At 47.5% G+C, this 20,412-nt stretch overlaps 1 protein-coding gene across 2 annotated transcripts in view; it reads right to left on the reverse strand.

The window, feature by feature from the left end:
• Smoc2 (SPARC related modular calcium binding 2) overlaps positions 1-20,412 on the reverse strand; it is a 126,700-nt gene that overhangs the window by 72,147 nt on the left and 34,141 nt on the right. For both annotated transcript variants that reach the window (XM_021644017.2, XM_060373706.1), the window contains exons 2-4: positions 15,649-15,820; positions 3,756-3,862; positions 2,777-2,876 (exon numbers count right to left, since the gene is read on the reverse strand). In XM_021644017.2, coding sequence (XP_021499692.1) covers positions 2,777-2,876; positions 3,756-3,862; positions 15,649-15,820 — 379 coding nt within the window. The remainder of the gene's footprint in view (positions 1-2,776; positions 2,877-3,755; positions 3,863-15,648; positions 15,821-20,412) is intronic.

Here is a 20,412-nt window from a genome sequence, read left to right on the forward strand (position 1 = left end):
CAGCACCTGCTGTTTCTGTCTCCAGGCCTGTGTTCTGAGAGTCACAGTAAGACTCTAACCTGTGCTACCCCAGCGCTATGAAGCAAGGACACCCTCCTCTCAAACACGCTACTGCTTTGACCACTTAGGAACTGACGTATTCTGCCTCCATGGCTTCAACATACAATTGTGAAATGATTGTTCATGCTCACCCAGGTCTTCCTCCTACAACTAAGGGTGGAAGGACTTTGGGAGGGGTTCTAGGCCAGACATTGCACACAGACCTAGAATGGACATCTACCCCTATACCTACCTGGCTGCTACAGAGCATGTTTATATATAGCCCTATATACAGATACAAATTCATACATACATATGCACACATACATATACACATGTACACAGAAATACACATACACCACATACATACACATATACACAAATCCCTACATATACACATACCCACATGTAAACATGCATCCATGTACACGTGTTTACATGCAGACATTCACACAGACACACATACACACATTCTAACAGAAATTGTCTGTCTTCTGTTCGTTTCTAACCTAGTTTCTGAGTTCCAGTTTTATACAGCATACCTAGACGGTGAATTCGTTGTGAATTTGAAGGCAGAAAATAATGTGCTGAATTCTGAAGTTTTATGTACGCTTAACAGGTGGACAGTATGCAGCACCTGTGCTATGCACCTGCTGGTTGCAGAGGACACAGGCATATCCAAAGCACAAGCTCAAGGCCATGCTAGCCAACTGCCAAACCCAGACGGATGTAAAGTGACACCCATTTCCCATTTCCCCACCTCTCCGTCAGGCTGTGCCACCACGTAGGAAGAAGCCCATTCCATTAAGTAGAGGCACACTGTTAATTCTGTCTCTGTTGGGTGAGAGTGGGGTGCTCAACTCCCCCACAGCCCTCCCTTAAATGTCAAAACCCCTCAGTTGCTCAGCGCGGCCCAGTGATGTTTCCCGAAATGCTAACAAATAATTGCAGATCTCTCATCCCCGGGGGTTTGCAGAATGAAACCTTAGCATGCTGCGCTGTGGGGGCCACAGACACATCAGTCATTCCAACCTGCTGGGAAAAGACACCAGCCTAATCGAGGAGGGAGAGACCAGCCAGTCACACACACACACACACACACACACACACTCACACACACATCACACACATCACACAGACACACACAGTCACACAGACACACACATCACAGACACACTCACACACACACACACACTCACATACACACACACACATCACACAGACACACACTCGCACACACACACACACACACCACACAGACACACACACATACGACAGACATACACACTCACACACACACATACACCCACACGGCTCCCTAAATGGGGCAGCCATCCCAAAGATCCCTGGATCCCTGTCCTTTCTAAGCAGTGCTTTTTCTTTGTTTTCTTTTTTTGGTTTTTTTGTTTTGTTTTGTTTTGTTTTGTTTTGTTTTTGGAAACAAAGTCTTTTTACATAGTCCAGGATGGCCTAGAACTCTCCATTCCCCTGTCTGTGCCTCCAGAGTGCTAGGGGCCACTACCCCGCACTTACAATTTCATCATATCCCTTTGCTTCTTGGCCAAGCACCGAACATTTAGGCTTTTAAGTGAAGGGCCAGAACATTCTCTGTCTGTAAGGACAGTGCAAACAGTGACAACGGAGAGCTTTCACGCCATCACACATCATTTTCACCTGGTAGGAGAGCTGGCACAGTCTATTCCAGAAGCAAAGGCTGTTCCGGCAGGGCAGAGCACCTCAACAGTCTTACACCCGGCTCTAAGGAAATGCGCTCACACAGGACTAAGCTTTTCTGACAGTGCAGCTAGGATCATGGCAGTTGCCCTGTTCTCTGCTTTCTGCCCGGAGAGTAGGTTCCATGCAACGGGCTGCCACACGGATGAAAACCCAGCTGCCTGCGATGGACACACACAAAGGCCCGAGTGACACTACTTCCCTTTTCTGTCTTTTCCTCCACGAGTTTGTACAGGACCTATTCAATGTAAACATTAACTCAGGAAGAAAAAAATGGCACCTTGTAGGTTTCAATGGCAAAGCAGTTTTAAAATAAAACAAGACACACAGCACGTGGGTTTCAGAGATCTGTCACACGGTCCAAAGGACAAACTTGGGGAAACGTGCTAGCCACTGATTGACAGGTTTGCCTAGTTCAAATGAAAGGCTAGAAACGTTGATGACAAGATCATTCAGCTTCATCAGAGAGACTCCCAGCCAGTTAGTCAGGCCCAGGCTGGAGACCATTTTCACATAAAAATGATCTGAATCATGTATAACCTTTTTTGGTAAAATATTAATGGAAAAGGGACCATTTTATAGACTGTGAGCCTGCCAGCCTTGTTACGTTCAGTACATGAAGCTCCCGTCTGAGTAATAAAACATCACACATAAATGTCTGGAAACTGAACTGCGAGCAATGATCCACTTTCTCTTTGAAAACACACACACATATATAAAAGCAAGACCTTTTGCTTTCTTTGGCCAAAGAAAACAATGGGTCATTCAGGCTGGTGACTAGAGCCTCTGTGGTTATATTTTCAAATGATTCAAGCCCGGTGTGTCCCTAGGGTGAGCTGTCCCCACGCCCCAGTGTGTGGACAAATGTCCTTGCTTTTCACCTCAGGTCTGTGTGGAGTGGCATGTCTGGAGAGCTCCCCCCAAGCCCCCCCCCTTGATTTGTGAGTAAGTGTGAGTAAGATGCCCAGGGGAAACAGAAAGTGGGGCTGGCCGTTAGACCTACCGGGACACCTGGGCGTCTTGTGGGCCGCGGCGGTGCCGCTGATGGGCCTTCCATTTGGTGTAACGCACCAACAGTACCCTGTGTAGCTGTGACACTGGACCTGCGGAGGAAGGACAGGAAGTGAGCTCACCGCAGATGAGTATACTTCACTCCATGGCAGTGAGGGCTGCTTCCCTGAACCTCAAGCCCTCCCCTCACATGTGGGACAAGCCAGTCCCCACTGCCTCTCAGTGAGCTTGTGGCTGGCTCAGGGAGAGGAGATAGAGTCCAGCGGTGAAAACACATTTCTACATCACCTCATGTTCCCCCCAGACAGCCCTCTGTCTGATCTTCAGGTGACCACAGCCTAAGGGACATCCAGCAAAGTTCCTTTTCCATGCCATCCTTTCTCCCCTCGTCTCCCAAATGTCAATGACTATGCTGAGACACGTGGACTCGCACTTCCGACCAGATCACAGGTGTTGATAGCAGAATGCTTTTCCTGGCCCCACCCCAGCCCCCGGAACCTGCTATTCTGGCAGCACACGGCAGACAGCTCTCAATAACAGCACTGACTTTCTCAAATTGGAACCAAGCTATTTTTGACAGCGTTTGGCCAACAGCGTGACCGTAGGCAGGCCATGACTTGATGTGGCAGCATCCGACTGTGGACTCAGTGGGATGGCTGAGTCATGGGGCTCGTGAGTGAGCTAAGCTACAATCAAACCCGGTAGACCAGGGCTTGTGAGCCTTTCTGAGAGAACTGTCTCATGCCATACTCATGCGGGACAAGAATGCACACACCAAAGCTGAGCACAGACACTGTGCCAGCTGGGTCTGGAACCCTCCCTCATATACCTCATTATGCCAAGAGACTCCAGCCTCAGGAAACATGATGACCATTCCCACTCAACCACTCTGGCTCCTTCCCTTTCACCCCCATTCCTGGTACCTCAACCTCAACGGTCCAGGCTTAGCCTCTCCCAGCAGCATGAATCACCTGACTGTAGGTGCCATCATCATTGCATTCCGGAATGAACACTTGCTGGAATTCCTTCCGGGCCTGCTCCTGGGTGTACTTCCTCTCAGCCACACACCTGGACACATCTGTGGGAAGACCACACAGAACAGTTACTGGGCAGGAGGAGAAGACAACAGATGTCATTCTAAGAGACAAGCACAAGCTGTTGAGAAAGCAGGGCACTGAGCAGGGAGGGGCTGTGCACTTCAGCAGGCACCTTCCCTCTTGGTCCCACAAGAGCTCATTCCTCATGCTGTCTAGATGGGAAATGTAGGCTGAGGACACTCCCTGAATGTGACTATGGAAAACAGGGAAGCCTGGCTTCCTAAATCCAAGAGGTAGGCTGTGCCAGGGCCCCAGAATGCAGGTGGGAGCCCAGGAGGTTCAACTCCAGTCAGAGGTACTAACTTAGAGGCAGGTCCTGGCCCCCTCACAGCACAAGGCATGATACTCCACAGTAGCCCAACACCTAGAAGATCTGAGGCCACCTTCAAGACTCACCTCTTTCCTCTGAATCTTGGTCTCTAGGATCTCAAAGTCTTTTCCAAACTGTCAGGGAAACATGATGATAAAAAACTAAACATCTCACAGCTAGTATAAAAAATAAAAAAATGAGGCTGTCTCAGTGATTTATTTTGTGCTATGAAGCATGAGAACTCCAGGGACTTCATGACTGGTAAAAATGAAAAAGTTCAAAAACAACCAAACAGGCTGGGCAAGGAGCTCAGTGGTAAAATGCTGTCTCTTTGCATCAGGGCCTGGGCTCAATCTTCTGCATGAATACAAAAGTACACTTAGGGCCAACAAGATGGTTCAGTGGACAAAGACTCATGCCATCAAACTTGCTGACCTAAGTTCAATTCCTAAGACCCACGTGGAAGGAAAAACCAACTCTTACAAGTTCTCCTCTGACCTCCACTTGTGCACTGTGGCATGTGCACACACACACACAGATGGATAGACAGACAGACAGAAGAGAGATAGGTGATAGGTAGGTAGATACACAGATAACATACATACAAATACACATGACAGATAGGTGGTACATACATTTATACATACACATACATAGATGATAGCTAGGTGACAGATCAATCAATAGAAAGATGATTGATAGGTAGATAGATACATATATAGGAGATAGATAGATAGATAGATAGATAGATAGATAGATAGATAGATAGATAGATAGATACATAGATACATAGATACATAGATACATAGATACATAGATACATAGATACATAGACAGATAGACATGCAAATAAATATAAAATACTGTAATTTTAAAGTATATTTGATTTCCCTCTAGGGAAGATGTACACAGAGCATTGATGACTTCAGTCCTCACTTTCTCTTCTGTTGACCAGACAGGATCTAGCAGGTGTCTGGGAATCACAGGAGAGTCCCTGGGTCACTTCAGAGGCCAGCAAGGAGGCTTTGGGTGTCACACTGTGGCCTGTCTCATGCTGCTTCAGAGGCCCAGCCACGAAAACCCTGTACCGTCTGCCACCCTGTGCACGCACTCTGGGTACCGCGCAGCGAGCTCTGGGTACCACACAGCGAGCCCCAGCCTTCTTCAGTTTGACCATCAGATCACCGCCCTGAATTTAATCCTGGAGGAGGATAGGCGGTCCGCGTGCCTGTCTCCCAGATGAAGAAACCACTGCGGCCTCTGCCCACCTCATCCTAAGCTGTCCATCCTCTTCTCTCCACAGTTATTCCTGGAGCTACAACTACGTTGTCATTGTGGGTACGGACCAGATGCACCGGTTTATCACAGCAGCTCTGGGGTCATGGGTGACCCTGCAGGAATCTCGGGGACAAAGCTTGCTGAGGATCTTCCAGACTTTCCCGGGGCCTCTCTTGTGTCTTTGGCACATCAGACACAGTGCACAACTGTCATAGACCTGCACACCTAAGAGGCACCCTCCACCTGCTCTTAGCCTCTAACCATCTTGGCCTCTGGCCTGACTTCCGGTGTTCCTAGGATCTAGTTTCATTTTTAAATTTTGTGTGTGTGTGTTTGTGTGTGTGTGTGTGTGTGTGTGTGTGTGTGTGTGTATAAAAGAGAGACATAGGAGGCCTGGAGGGACACACTTGTGTATGTACATGTCCATGGGCAGGCCATGTGCAGGTTGATATTGGGTGTCCTCTTCCATAACTCCCTACCCTTCAAACAGGGTTTCTCACTGAACATGGAGCTCATGCATTTGGTTAGGCTGGCCAGCCAACCCCAGGGATCCTCCTGTCTCTGACTCCCCAAAGCAGGGATTACAAGCACATGCTGCTATTTCCAGCTTCTTAGGTGGATGCTGGGAATTGAACTTGGGACTCCATGATTCTGAGATTTCACTTCACCGAGTGAATCATCTCTTTGTGCCAACAGGTGGTTTCACTGAAGTCTGTGTTCACTGAACAGGAACCACAGATTTGCTGGATTGTTTATTATTATTATTATTATTATTATTATTATTATTATTATTATTGAATAACCTATGGCTGTCTAAAAGAAAAAATGATATAAGCTTCAGGGGCCTCGGCTAGGGGAAAGATAGATGCATAAGCTATTCCTAATATTTGAGGCATCATGCAACATTCCAGAAGAGCATAATTCTCCAAGCAACTTGTGGGTTTCATCCTCAGCTTGAACTTACTTAAAGACTTCACATCACTCTGCTCAAGCCATTCTTGGACGTAAATCTGTGTAGTAGGATGCTTGCTCCAAGTTTACGGTTGGCATGTCCCAGACTAGCTCCTCATGGGAGACGATGACCACAGCAGCATGAAATCAGAAATCTACGTGTCAGAGAACTCGGCCACCTGCCTGCCATGCCTCACTCCAGACAAGTGCTGTCAGGTCTGTCCAAGGTCTCCACCAGGGAGATCCACTCGCCCTCCAGAGGCAGGGCCTGTAGGGGATCTGCACTACGAAATGGTGACATCTCCTTGTATTCTTTCTCTCACTGACTCTAAACTATTATGCCCCGGATGTATACAGCCACACAGATCAAAGAAAGCAAAGTCTTGCAAACCTTAAACACTATGTTTTTTCCAAACCTAAATTCTCAGCCAATTTTGAAAGAAGAGGATAGAAGTGTTCTTTTAGCAGAGTTTCACGTTACTGGCATTAAACTTATATCAGTGTTTTTGTTCTTTACACTTAGGCAGATACTTTCGAAAATAAACACTCCTCCTGTTCAGGGGGTACTTCGTTGAGATAGTTTTCTCTGGACCTTTTGTTTCTGTTGGGAGTATTAAATCCTCAAAACCTACACAAAATAAATATTACTGTGGTACCACTGAACGGTCCTAAAAGCTTCCCAGTTCAGGTCAGCGGCATTTACTGCCTTCCTGGTGCTGGGTGACCAAGCACTCTGCTGTCTCCACGGTGTCCAGCTCCAGCTGTCACCCAGAAAGAATCCTGCGTCTGGTACACAGACACCCTCTACCCCAGCCTCTGTCTACTTCTGTGGATTTGCCTACTCTGGACCTCACGTATGAGAGCCTCATGCCCAGACTGTCTCTCTCAGACTGACTCACAGCACTCCTCCGCTGCAGCATGGGCCGGTGTTTCCTGATTGGTTCACCCAGCCATCCGCTGACACACATGGCTGATCCCACCTTTTGGCTGCCATGCACATGCCACACTGAATATTTGCAGGTCACCCCTGAGCACCTGCTGCCATGTCCTGTGGGTTTAAACATAGGGGTGAAATTGCTATGTCACAAGTGACTTTGTCACTAGTGGGGAAGCTGCTGGGGAGGTTCTCACACTGGCTGGACTGTTTCATACCCATTGACCAAACAAGGGCTACATTGCACCACCTAGGAATTTGCCAATATCTGTCTCTTCTTTTAGCTGCGATAGCCATCTTAGTGAACATGACTCTTATTAACTTTTAAAGCGATGGTTAATTTCTATGTCACAGGAAAACTCAATGTAAGTAGAAATTACAACTTTAATATTCTCACTAGGGCTGGAGACATAGCTCAACAGTTAAGAGCACTGGCTACTCTTCCAGAGGGCCCAAGGTCAGTTCCCAGCACCAACACTGGGCAGCTCACAACCATGTGTAACTCCAGCTCCAGGGGATCCAACACTGTCTCTGGCTTTTGTTGATAGACACACACACACACACACACACACACACACACGGCATATACTCAGATACCACACATACACAAGTACACTCACAGACACATAAGAAAATTCTAATTAAATAAATGTATTAATAATTTAATCACCTAATTGTATATAATATGCTTTTTAATAGAACAGAGAAAATACCTTTGATGCAAATTTAATTAGACATTTTGGAGACCTGAAAGAGCCAAGACTTTACAAATAAAACAGCAAGGCGCCACTAACAATATCCGAACAGAAGTTTTTGATAAATTGTTGATTAATACTATTACATTTGGAAACAGCATTTTTTCCCCAGTCTCAAGTGAAGAATGAAACAGATCCCAGTGGGTCACAGAATTGTTTGCATATAAATTTACATTATCCCAGAAATGGTGGTGTTTGCTATGAAGAAGCAATGAGCAGGGATTTGCTATGGTTAATTCTGCTGTGTGTGTGTGTGTGTGTGTGTGTGTGTGTGTGTGTGTGTGTGTGTTTTAAATAGGAAGAAAATAATTTCCTATCTCGCTGAAACCACTCAAAACAGAATCATGCAGTCACTGGAAGAGATGGCTTTGCCAGATGTCTTCTATCAAAGAAAGAGTACAGAGGAGCAGTTGGGGTCAGGAGGGGCACTTTCAGAAAGCTTGTGCGAGGTGACAGTTCGTGGTCTCTGGGCACAGTGGGCACCTCCTTCAGAGCCCCCTGTTCAGCAGGAGCCTGTAGAGACCAACGTTCCCAGGGCTCTGCTCACCCCTGCCCCATGCTGAGATGCTGCGTGCCAAACTCTGTCCTAGCCTGCTTTCTAGCGCTGTGATAAACACCATGAGGAACTTGGAGAGCAAAGTGTTTATGTGGCTTATCCTTCCACGTCACAGTCCAACACTGGGGGAAGCCAGGATGGGAACTCAAGCAGGAAGCTTGAGGTAGGAACTCAAGCAGAGGCCATGGAGGGGTGCTGCTTACTGGCTTGCTCCCTTTGGCTTGCTCAGCCTGCTTTCTTATAGAACACAGAACCAGTGAGGCACCGCCCACAACGGGCTGGGCCCTCCCATAGAAATTATTAATCAGTAAAACGCCCCACAGACTTGCCTACAGGCAGTCTGGTGCAGGCATTTTCTCACCTAAGGTTCCTCTTCCCAAATAACTCTAGCTGGTCCCTAACACATGTCTTGTGCAGAGCCAGGTCCTCTAGGAGGGGGGTGGATGTCTCAGCGCCTTCTGGCAGGGGACACAGCAGGCAAACCAACTTGGAATTGGTTTGGCAGGCAAGGACACAGGTCTGAGTCTACACAGGCCACCCAGTCGTCATGGTTACCGTGAGGGCCATATGAACTTTCTAGGGTCAGGAGAAGCCTTCACTACTGTTCCCTGTGGCTCCGTGTAGCGGCCACAGAAATGATAGACTAGGAGAGCCCTGCCTTTGATGTCCATTGCCTCAAATAAAGGCAGACACTGTTTCAAAGCTGCAGTGCTTACACTTCACCCACTTGTAATTTAAGGCCAGACTCGGGGGATGGGGCAGGGAGGAGACAGCACCACAGTCACCCGTAGCTTGAAAGCACACTTCCTATCCGTACACTGGGGTGTCGGGGTGGGAAGAGAAGGCTTTTCAGGGTACCCTCTCCCAGCAGAGCACTGCTGTCTCAAGGAGCAATCAGCCAAAACAGCTTGTCCTGTGCTGAGAAGAGCAGAACAGTAACTCCTTTTAATTTCATGTGACAACGAAAATAAATGTGATTATAAAGCTAGAGGAACAGAGACAAAAAAGAAAATCATCCTAAATGTGTAGTGTAACACGAAGTACACAAATAGGAAGTGCCAGCGTGCAATTGGTGGTGTAAATGGGGCATGGCGGTTAAGTATCTCCACCACGTGTTCAGTGAGGGGTGGTTTCTATGGCCTGTAAACAAGGGGCGTCTAACCATCACCAGCTCTGCCACGAGAAACCACACAACAAATGCAGTCACCAGGTTCTTTATGGTGAAGGCTGACCGTCAGCTCTCCACATGGAGAGCCTGGCTGCTGCTGTGCACGAGGGCTCCTTCCCCGTTTAAGTGCACCCTGAGAGCACAGCTGAGCGGGAGCAAACGAGGGGTGGGGAGGGGCTGTCTCCTGCTTACTATTCCACGGCATTTGCTTGTGTTCCTGGCCACAGACTGGCTGGAAAAGGCATGAAAGCCGTGCAGTCACTTCTCAAGTCTATGATGACCTAGCAGCAATGGAAGCTGAGCGTGGTGGGAGTGGGGCTGCAGGTGCTGGATGGAGGAGAGCCACAGACACTCAGGAGAAAGGCTGAGCACACCCTCGCCTTCATATTTGCACACACTCTGCACCCGTGCTCAGACCTGCAAACTCACACATGTACTTGTGAAGGCTCACACCCGCACCTGTGTGCGGTCACATGCCCACACTAGCTCATATGTCACACATGTGCCCTCTCCCTGCACAGAGCCCTCATGCACAGCTATTTTCCTCGGTGGAACGCAGGTGCATCCACCCCTCGCTGCAGCGGCCAGCAGAACCATCCAAGCATTCCCACGGGTCCTTCCATAGCGGAGTGGAGCACATACGTGTTCTCACGTGGGCCAACACAGGCCCCTGCATGAGACTGCATGCTTCCCAGCCTGCCTCCGTGTTGCCTTTACCACTAGCATAGGTTTGTCTTCAAACGTGGGATCATGAGTATGTACAGAAAACGAGGAGACGTTGGAGCTTGGGACCGCTTTCCAGTTTGCTGCTTGCCCATCAGTAAAGGTATGTCGGAGGTCTTTCAGAAAGAGGCCACCTTCAGACAGGAAGAACCCTCAAGGTCCGTGTGTGTGTGTGTCTTGGAGGTAGAAGACAGATGTTGCCTGACCTCCCCAGCTCCTTGAGGGACAGCTGGAGAGCTGAGCTCGGGTGGAGGCTGGAGAGTCGAGTGTTAATCTCTCTGTTAGATAAGGATGCCGAGGGCACTGTCCTAGCGTAGTGAGAACTCTCTGCAGCCTCATAGCCAGGACTGTTTATTCCTGTCGCAGGGTCAGAAGACCACCCTGTGAGTTCAGGCACCTCAGGCCCTCCCAGCGGCTGCTGCTTATGTCCCTCCTGTGTCGGGGACCCCGGTACTGACGGGTGGGGGGCACAGGAGAACTGGCTGGGCACTGAACATCTGCACCTCCCCGTGGGAGTCCACTTCGTGCTCTTGGTCTAGAAACCTTTAAGAGAGCTGTTTTCGGAAATCTATTATAGTTTTATTCCCAGAAATCTCAAAATAATTCCAAGGCTTCCTGGCATGTGACCTTTTTCTTCTTTTCTTCCACCCCCCCCCTTTTTTTTAATTCAGTTCCAGAGATTTTGTTGAAAAGAAAAGCAGCCATACTGGTCCCAGATCAAAAGAAAAATATTAATATGTTTGCTGAGTTCTGAAAACACAAACTCCACAAATTTCTATGAAAACACGAGAAAAATCCATCAGTCTAAACCACTGCAATTCCTGTCAGGGTCAATGTCAAATCATGACATGAGACACGTTCAATATTTTAATTCTATTTAATTAAATGTGGAACAAAATAAAAATATTTTAATTGTTGTCTCCAAAGAAGCACATGCAAGAGAGACAGACCCACAAATCTGTCACCCACAAAATATGTAAAAATGGCCTCAAACTACGGGTGCCAGCTGTAGCTGGACGCCCTACAGCGTGGCCAGCTTCCACCCTAGCAGAAAGGGTGGGTGGACATTGTACTTCTTAAAGGGCAATATGGAAAAAAACAAAACTTGATTTCATGCCTCTTTGTCTAGCTCAGGGGACCAGAGCTAATATGGGTCTGGTAGAGCTTACAGCCTTTGTAGTCTTTGAAAGATGAAGGAGATTGTCAGTTGTGGCATGATTCACCAGGCAGCCAATGCTGTTCCTGGGTCTCATGGCATGAGGTCCATTCCCATAGGCCATCTCTCCCAGGGTTGATGCGCAGTGTGGGAGGAGTAGCCCGCGGGACTATAGGTTAGCAATGCCTAGTGGTGTAAGCCGCCCTACACAAAGCTCCTATCCCCTGTTAATCCCTTACTTCCGCTCTGTGACAGGTCATGGGCAAAGGTATACCCCAACAGATAAAATTCACTCACCATAGATGGGAGCAAGCCTCCTGGGGTCCCACCTGTACCCCAGTGTGCCAGAGGCGTGCGATGCCTACCTATCTTGAAGAATACGCCTGTGGAGGACACCCTCTCCTCCAGCTCTGCATGTACTACTTGTGCTGGCTACAACCCCACATAGGCAGAACATAAGCAGGACTCAGAAGCTGCTGGAGTCTGTGGTGTTTTTATTGTAACCCTTTCTATTTAAGTTACACTTGCTTTGGAGAGGCGTCACATCTGTGTCTCCCCGTTATGATTTTAGTGATTGCAGGTTCCCCCCATGAAGGGATGAAAACTCCACTATGAGAATTATCCACAAACAGGACTGCACATAGCAATGACCCAGGACACCCTGAGAGACCATCTCTGTACACTTCAAGCTGACTCCTGTCGCAAAGAAATCAAATTGTGACCAGAGCCGGCAGAAGTCCAAGCAGCTCCCCTAGAAAGAGAGAGAGCACCCCCCCACACACACACACACACTGTCATTTTGCCACCGCTGAAATCATAAAGCCCCCACCCCAGGCCTCATCACTCTCCTCATGTCTTTACTGGTCCTCAGCAACCATGGCAGCAGCAGCTCAGTCTGACCACTTCCTTGTGGTCCGTCATAGGATGACCAGCTGGGGTCATCCAAGAGAATGTGGCCGGAAGCAGGAACAAAGGATGCCAGGCTTTGCAGAGCCACGTGACCGCCACTGAGCTTCCCACGGGGCTCAGTTTTGAAAGCCGAGATTTCCTAGGCAATTGCTTCTAGACGCTTTGGTCAGGATTACACCCTAGTATTTTAAAACGTTTTTCATTTGTTCCTCTTCCTTCTGTACATATAGCTGAGATAGCAACAGTTCCTTAAATGTATGTTTAGCACTCACTGCTCAGACATCAGTGAGGGAAGGACATGGAGCCAGGTGTGGCCGCTGTCATATCAACTGCCCACAGCCTCTGGCACCATGCTGGTAGAGAATCCATTAAACCCACCGGCGCTCCTTCAGCCACACTGTCTATTTAGAGGAGTGAGAATTCTGGGAAGAGTGGCCTGTGGCTGGAATTGCAAGAGTAGTAAGCCGCCCTACACAAAGCTCCTATCCCCTGTTAATCCCTTACTTCCGCTCTGTGACAGGTCATGGGCAAAGGTATACCCCAACAGATAAAATTCACTCACCATAGATGGGAGCAAGCCTCCTGGGGTCCCACCTGTACCCCAGTGTGCCAGAGGCGTGTGCACAGGACAGGACTCCTTGAATTTGAAAAGTATTCCTAAAATACATATTCGATCTCTATAATGAGCAGACTCAGTCACTCCTTAAAGCACTGGGACATGAAGCACCACTTTGGGGTCCAGATTGTGACACCAAGAGGCAAAGCCTAAGGACAACTCAGAATTCCAACAGGGAGTTCCATGTCTCTTCCTGGTGGCATGTGCAGCATCCTGCCATCATGGTACCCAGCCACCTCAGAAGAAGTGCACAGGCTAGAAGCATCCATAACTGAGCCCAGCCCAAAACAGAGTGTGAGACCTCTTAGGACAGAGAGGAGACTGCTTGCTCTCAACCTACAAGGTGCTACAAGGAAGCAGATTCCTGTGCTGCCCATGGGGTAGCGCCTCAGTCATAAGGGACTGCAGGGTGAATCTGAATGGAACCTTTGTGAGATGTTCTCTGAGACCAGAGAGCACTGTTCAAGGAGTCTTTCCAGGAGGGGAAGCAACAACTCACCAAAGTCATCAACTCTAAGGAAACGTCAGGACCTAATACAAGACTTGACTTTGAATGAACCAAAGAGGTGATATGTTAGTTAGAGCAGAGCCACCCACTGCATACCTGAATGTGCCAAGTGGTGGTGGTGGTGGTGTGTGTGTGTACATGTGTGTGTGTGTGTGTGTGTGTGTGTGTGTGTGTAAGTGCATATGCGTACATCCATGTGCATGGCTACATGTTTATGGGGATGTGAAAACATGTTTGCAGAAGTATGTGTGTGACTGCATGTATTCTTCACAATAAATAAAAATTTCTCATTCATATGTTCCCTGAGAAAATAAAACATCCAGAGAGAGACAAAAGGCAACGGGACAAAGTTACAACATGGAGTATGTAATGTCAGGTGGATGAGAGGCAATAAGCTATTTAGTGTTTGTTTGTTTTTTTAATAAACAAAACTTGATGTTTAGGGGCAAACACAGAATGTCATTGGCAAATGACATTCATCCTAAGAATCCTCTTTTCCTCATTACCACTAAGAAAGGCAGATGACCACCAGTAGGTTATTTTGTGTGTGTGTGTGTGTGTGTGTGTGTGTGTGTGTGTGTGCAGTACTGAGTATTCTCGTTGTGATATTGTTCGTTCCCCGCCTGCCCACCCCCCCCCGACACACACACATAAGACAGGGTCTCACAATGCAGCTATACTGGCCTTGAACCCAAAGAGCTCTCCTAGACTCACCCTCGGATGACCTAGGATTATCAAGCATGACCCACCATGACTATGTCCCGAGCACTAAACCTGGGGCTTCATTCACGCTAGGCAAGCATGCTACCACAGTGCTGCCTCCCAACCCTCTCCTCACTTTTCGTATTATCTTGAGGTAGGGTCTCACTAGTCCAGGCAGGATTCTCCTGCCTCAGGTTCCCAAGTACTGGGATTTCAGGCCCTATCACGCCCGGCCGGAATAGAGACATTTGATCTTGTTAGTGGGAGAGCCCTCTGGGCTAAAGGACAGTCTGTCTGCATTACCTGTAACAGTGACCCAGGTCTGCCTAGCAGAACTGTGCAATTTGACAGAATGAGTAAACAATTTGGCAACTCGGTTAATTGCAGGCAGAGGCATGGCCCTGGTGGCGGTTGATGTGGTTGGGCTGTTTAGAGGGGAGGATTGTCGGGGTTAATGGCTCATCAACACACATCTTCTCAAGGCCATTTTAGTCTGTGTGGTCTTGTTTCCCAGAGATTCAGAGAAAGTAAATCCCCTTTGAAAGCGCTCTGTGCTTGCCGCTAAGCTGAACCCTTCATTACTGTGGGAAGCTTTTCCAGCTTTTCTCTAAGCTCTAACTCTGAATCTAGTTGCTAATCAGAAGACTGACAAGTCCAAGGGTAAAGTCCACACTAAACTGACCTCACTCACTGAAAAAAAAAAAAAAAAAAAAAAAAAAAGGAAAAGCTGATAATTATCTTAGAGCACTTTAAGGGGAAAACAAACAAACAAACCTGAAGCGCTGGCAATAAATTTGTTTTACGATGACATAAAACACTTTGGGAGCATCAGACAGTTTGTAAAAATGACTGCTTTGTGGCTGGAGATGGTTCAGTTGCTAGAGTTGCTTGCCTAGCATGCAACCACACCATAAACTAGGTGTGGTTGTATCCATCTTTAATCCCAGTACTCTGGAAGTGGAAGTACAAGGATCATAAGTTCAAAGCTGGCCTTTGCTACATAGTAAGTTCCAGGCTAGCCTGGCCTACATAAAACACCATCTAAAAAAATTATTACTTTAAAAGTCATAAAAATTACTCTTCAAAATGCTCTGAGAAATAATTACCAGCTTAGAAACTTTCAAGCTATTAAGTGTGAAAGTAAAATACCCATGCCCTGTCCACACAGCACTCTCTTCCAGCCAGGACCATCACTGCTCACCTTTGCAGTTCCCACGATGGGCAATCTCCAGCTGTGGATCTTTGCACTTGGCCCGCTGGAACTCACATCGGGACAGGAAGGTCCGCCCATCAGAGGCGCACAGAGGCTTCTGAGAGGAGCTCGGGCAGTCCAGGCTGCAGTCTCTGTCTTTGTCTTGATCGACTCTCAAGAACTTGGGGGAGAAAGAGAAGCAAGAGAAATTTAAAGAACTCTCGTTGAGAGGACAACCAACTCTGCAGTCAGAGAAAGACTCCAAAGAAACATCGCCACTCTGTGCTCACACCTGACAGAACCGTCAAGGGAATTGCTTTCAAAATGGTAAGTCATCATCCGTTTCACAAATAGATAACAGCTGACAGGGCCAAGCCTAAGGTCTGCCAGGAAGACACATGCAGCCCTTCTCCTACTCACCTTCCCCTTAGGAACCTAGGAAGGAGATCGCCTACTCTGTCATCCTAAGAATCTGTGGTTGTCATTGTTGCTGTTTATAGCCCTTCTGTCCATCCTCTCCTACCTATGGAAGCCGCAAATGTCAGGAGTATGCCCTGCAGGGATGGGAAGGAGAGCCTCCCTTTCAAAATGGTTCCATTGTCAGAAACATTTGTGTTTACCCCAGTGAATTAGGTTATTGGCTCTTGTTTTGGGTTTTGTTGTTGTTGTTTTCCTACCACAGGGTGTTATGTAGCCCAGGGTGGTCTCAAATTTGCTATTGAGTCAAGGATGGCTTTGAACTCCTAACTCCCCTAGCCTCCACCTTCCAAGTTCTGAGATTACTGGAACATACCACTTCATCTCATAATTTTTATTCTTATGTCTTGAAAGTTATTGTTTTTCAACAATTGTTGTTGAGTGAATGTTTGGTCCTACAATTGAGAAGCTGCTGCACCCCAAGGTGCTGAAATGAAATTCTTTGGACTGCTTGTCTCAATGTTTCCCAATGCAGGAAGAGTAGGATCTAAGGGGCCACACTCCTCACAAGTTCTCACAAGAGCAATCTGTAGGACCCATGGAGCTTACCCACAGGAGCATTTTGCTTGATGTAGTTCCCAAGTACAGATTTCCCAGGATTTTGAGCCCTCTTTCTTCGCTCATACACTTGAATTCACTATGACTCCTACAGAAATCTCAAGCCAGACACTTCTGGCCCTGCCCATTCTCCTTGGACAAGATATCAAGTTTCCTGGCCAATCTTTACCTTGCTTCCTAGTCTTCATGCCCCAGACCATGTCTTGTCTCATCATGCACTGAGCCAGAGAGAAGAGCAAGCTGAACCACAGCCACTCTGGTTGTGAGTGCCTCCCATAATGCAAGTTTCACCTCTGGAGCCAAGGCTAGACACAGAGCCTTAGACAAGGCGCTGCCAGGGCACAGGACTGAAGGGAAGATAGTGCAGGCCATTTTGAAAGCAAATGGATAACTCCCAAATTTTCTGGAACTGGAGAACAACACCTGACTGAGTTGGAAACTCAGCTCCACTCTGCAGCCTGGAGTTTGCAGACAAAGCTGTACCAAGAGGTCTGGCCTTAAGAAGGTTTTAGTCATCTGAACAAGTGTTGTCTCTAACTATGTGGCCTCACATTGGTCATCCACTGTCTCCAGGGGAAATGGTCCCCATGAAGATGGAGACATAGACTGTTCTTAATCCTCATCTATGAACAAGGTGGGTCTGAGGAGTGATTGTAGAGCCCAGCTGTGAAAACTGAAGCCTCCGAATTCAGGGCCTATATTCAATAGCTGGTGCAAGAAAGCCTTCATACTTCACAGCCTCTGAGTTACATTTGTAGACATTTAAAAACAAAGAGAAACTACTGAATGAAATACATTTTTGTCATAAATTACAAAACTAGATAAAATCTGAGGGCCAGAAAGACACCTGTGTGGCCCAGGCAGACATGGAGAGAGACACAGACCAGGGCTCTGTGCCTAAAATGAAGGATTTGCATTAGCTTCAGAACTGGGACACTGCATCATGCCCCGGGCACTCACAGCCTCTTCATGTGTGAAATGAAGACGATAAAACAATGCCCATTTCATAAAGATCACCATGAACATAAAACTAGATTGTGTTCTCGAAATATCTTGACTAGACACAAAGACATCATTGGCAATGAACCCTACTAATCACATATGTAGGGTTTATTATTTTAATATGCCCATGTCCACTGTGGCTTCTTTCAAACACTCACACAAATACTACTGTCCTATGTGAGCTCCAGACACACAGGAGCTCCTCCTACCTATGCTTATTTCCAGATAAAAGATTAGTAAAAGAGCGAAGTGGGTTAAAAGGGGGACAGTAAGTCTTTTAGGAAGGTGTTAGAAAGGTGTGGGAAGATTCACGTAAGGAAAAACAGAAGCTCGGCTCTGTCCCAGGGTGGCTGGAATAAGTTAGGGGGCATTTGGAGACAGGTGGACATGGAGAGACTAGGGCTAGAGATCAGTCTCCCAGGACCACAGGTAAGAAAAATGTCACCTTGCATGAGGAGTGAAGGTGGCCACCCAGGATGAGGGTATGATAGATAACCCCAACTCTATGACATGGCTGAAGATCTAGACAGAGCAGAAAACATCTAAGACATCCATTCATATGTTCTCTCTTTCTCTCTCTCTCTTTCTCTCTCTCTCTCCTTTCTTCCCTCTTTCCCTCCCTCCTCTGATTTTATTATTTGTTTTAGTGGACATAAAACCGTGTTTGCTTATTTTATAGACACATTAGGCATGACTATTTGGGTACTGTGATCTGACATTTCCTATGATTCTCTCAGCTTCTTCAGTGTGGTAAGGAAGGCACAGCTGGGCTCACATACGGGTCAGAGTGTCCTTTTTGCTCTACAGTTCTCTTCCTCATGCCCCTGAACGTTTCCTCTTATCTCTTGTCCTTGCCTTCTCCTCCTACCTACTACCAGTGATGGAAGCAGGTGCCTTTGCTTATCGTTGGCACTTCCTGGATGAAGTTCAGTTAAGACTGATACGGTTTGTGTATATAGAGTTAGTGTGAACTTCCTTATCTTAATTTCTTCCTAACAGGGCTGCTGTAGTTACTCCCATAAAAGAGTTATCTTTGGCACTAATGAAATCACCTTCCTCTGCATTCAGTCATTATTCTTTTGGGTCAGAGGTGCTGTATCTGCAGACTCACCATGCAGTCCTGAGACAGACGTGGGCTTCAGACAGACCTGCTCTGTCTGAGATTTCCTCACTGTAAAGTTTGTGAAGGTTCCACGGTCCACATGCACTGTCTCCAGTAACAAGCAAGAGGCAGTTTCCTATCCAAGACCCCAGGAGGAAGTAAGAAAGTGCCAATAAAACATCAACAACTCTCATTGCAGGTCACAGGTCTGGGCTACCACACAGGCTTGGGATACGGAAGAACCTTAAGTGAATACTCAGCAAGTCAAGTTGGAACCCTTTAACTGGAAACTGCTGGGAGATGCCTTTTTACCCATGTACATGGTCTCAGTGCCTCCTACAGGACTGGCCTTGTGTTGATGCTCAATAGTGCTCTATAGCCTGAGCCATGTCAATGTGGCAGGGAGGATGGCAGGGAGAGGAGAGTTTGCGAAATTGAGGTAGGACTCCAAGAGACGACCTGGAGCTCAAAGAATACTGAAAAGCCAGCAAGCTTGTAGAAGGTCCCTGTGGGTCCTCCCACTGTCTGTCCCCTCACTCCTGCTTCTCCTTTTCCTCAGGCTTCATCACCTCCTGGGCTGTCTCCCTGATTAGAGCTTGAACAAGCTCACTGTTACAGTGCTGAGCCAGGCTTTGGAAGCTTCTGCAAGCCTTGTTTGCCACGTGCATTATTTCCTTCCAGTTAGATCCTTCTCACGAAATGCTGCCAGTAGCCTTATCTTGCAAAGGAGGCAACAAGACAGCCAATGATCACCATGCTCCTGTGCTTGCACAGAGGACAAGTGCAGGCGTCCTCAGGGGTCAGACTCAGCAGCCTGCTGCTATGAAAACGCAAACCATGGAGTCCTGCAAGGTGTCGCATAGAAACTACATTATAACTTTATTATACAGTTGAGTTGAAAGCCCGTCCTCAGCAGAACCCAACCCGTGGAAATACACAAACAATCCAGGTACACATGACTTCAAGAGGCAACCTATGCCTGTAAGTCTCTGCAGTGCTGGCTAACCGGCATGAAGCCAAGCCCTTTGCTTTCCACCACACAGCATGCAGCTTTCTCAAGCCCTCAGAAGATCAGAGGAACCCTACTGCTTAGCCAACTCAAAAGCAAACCTGGGGAGCAATTTCCTAAGAGTGAGGGATGTACCAATCAAGTTCGTAAGTGAGGCTGAAGCAGGGGGCAGCCGTTTCCTAAGCGCCATCTTTCCAGACCCCACCATCTTTGTATTTTAAATATCTGTAATGTGAACCAGGCCTGGAGTGGCCAAGGGCTCTTGGACCCCTGAATGGAGGCCAACCAATGTCCACTCCTCAGCCCATCCAGACCCTTGTGCTACTGAAGATCTCCCTCATTCTCTGCCAACCAACACACCATCACACAGCTGTGCCTGCACTCACACACACTTTTACTTCCTGGGAAACCATGTTCCTCACACTTTCTTAGAGCAGAATGAGTGTTTTCCAGGAAGCCCAAGCCAGGATCTCCCTGGAATCATTGGTGCAAAGTGATCTCACACTTGGGGCCCTACTGGGGGAGCTAGCTTGTGAATGAACAGCTCTGAGAAGATCCTGTGTCCCACTGAAACAGGCACTTAGATTGTGCTTCTGTTCAAAAGTATTGACTCCTCAGTTGGGCC

Source organism: Meriones unguiculatus, chromosome 20 (assembly GCF_030254825.1).
Source record: "Meriones unguiculatus strain TT.TT164.6M chromosome 20, Bangor_MerUng_6.1, whole genome shotgun sequence".
In the NCBI taxonomy this organism is placed as follows: Eukaryota; Metazoa; Chordata; class Mammalia; order Rodentia; family Muridae; genus Meriones; species Meriones unguiculatus.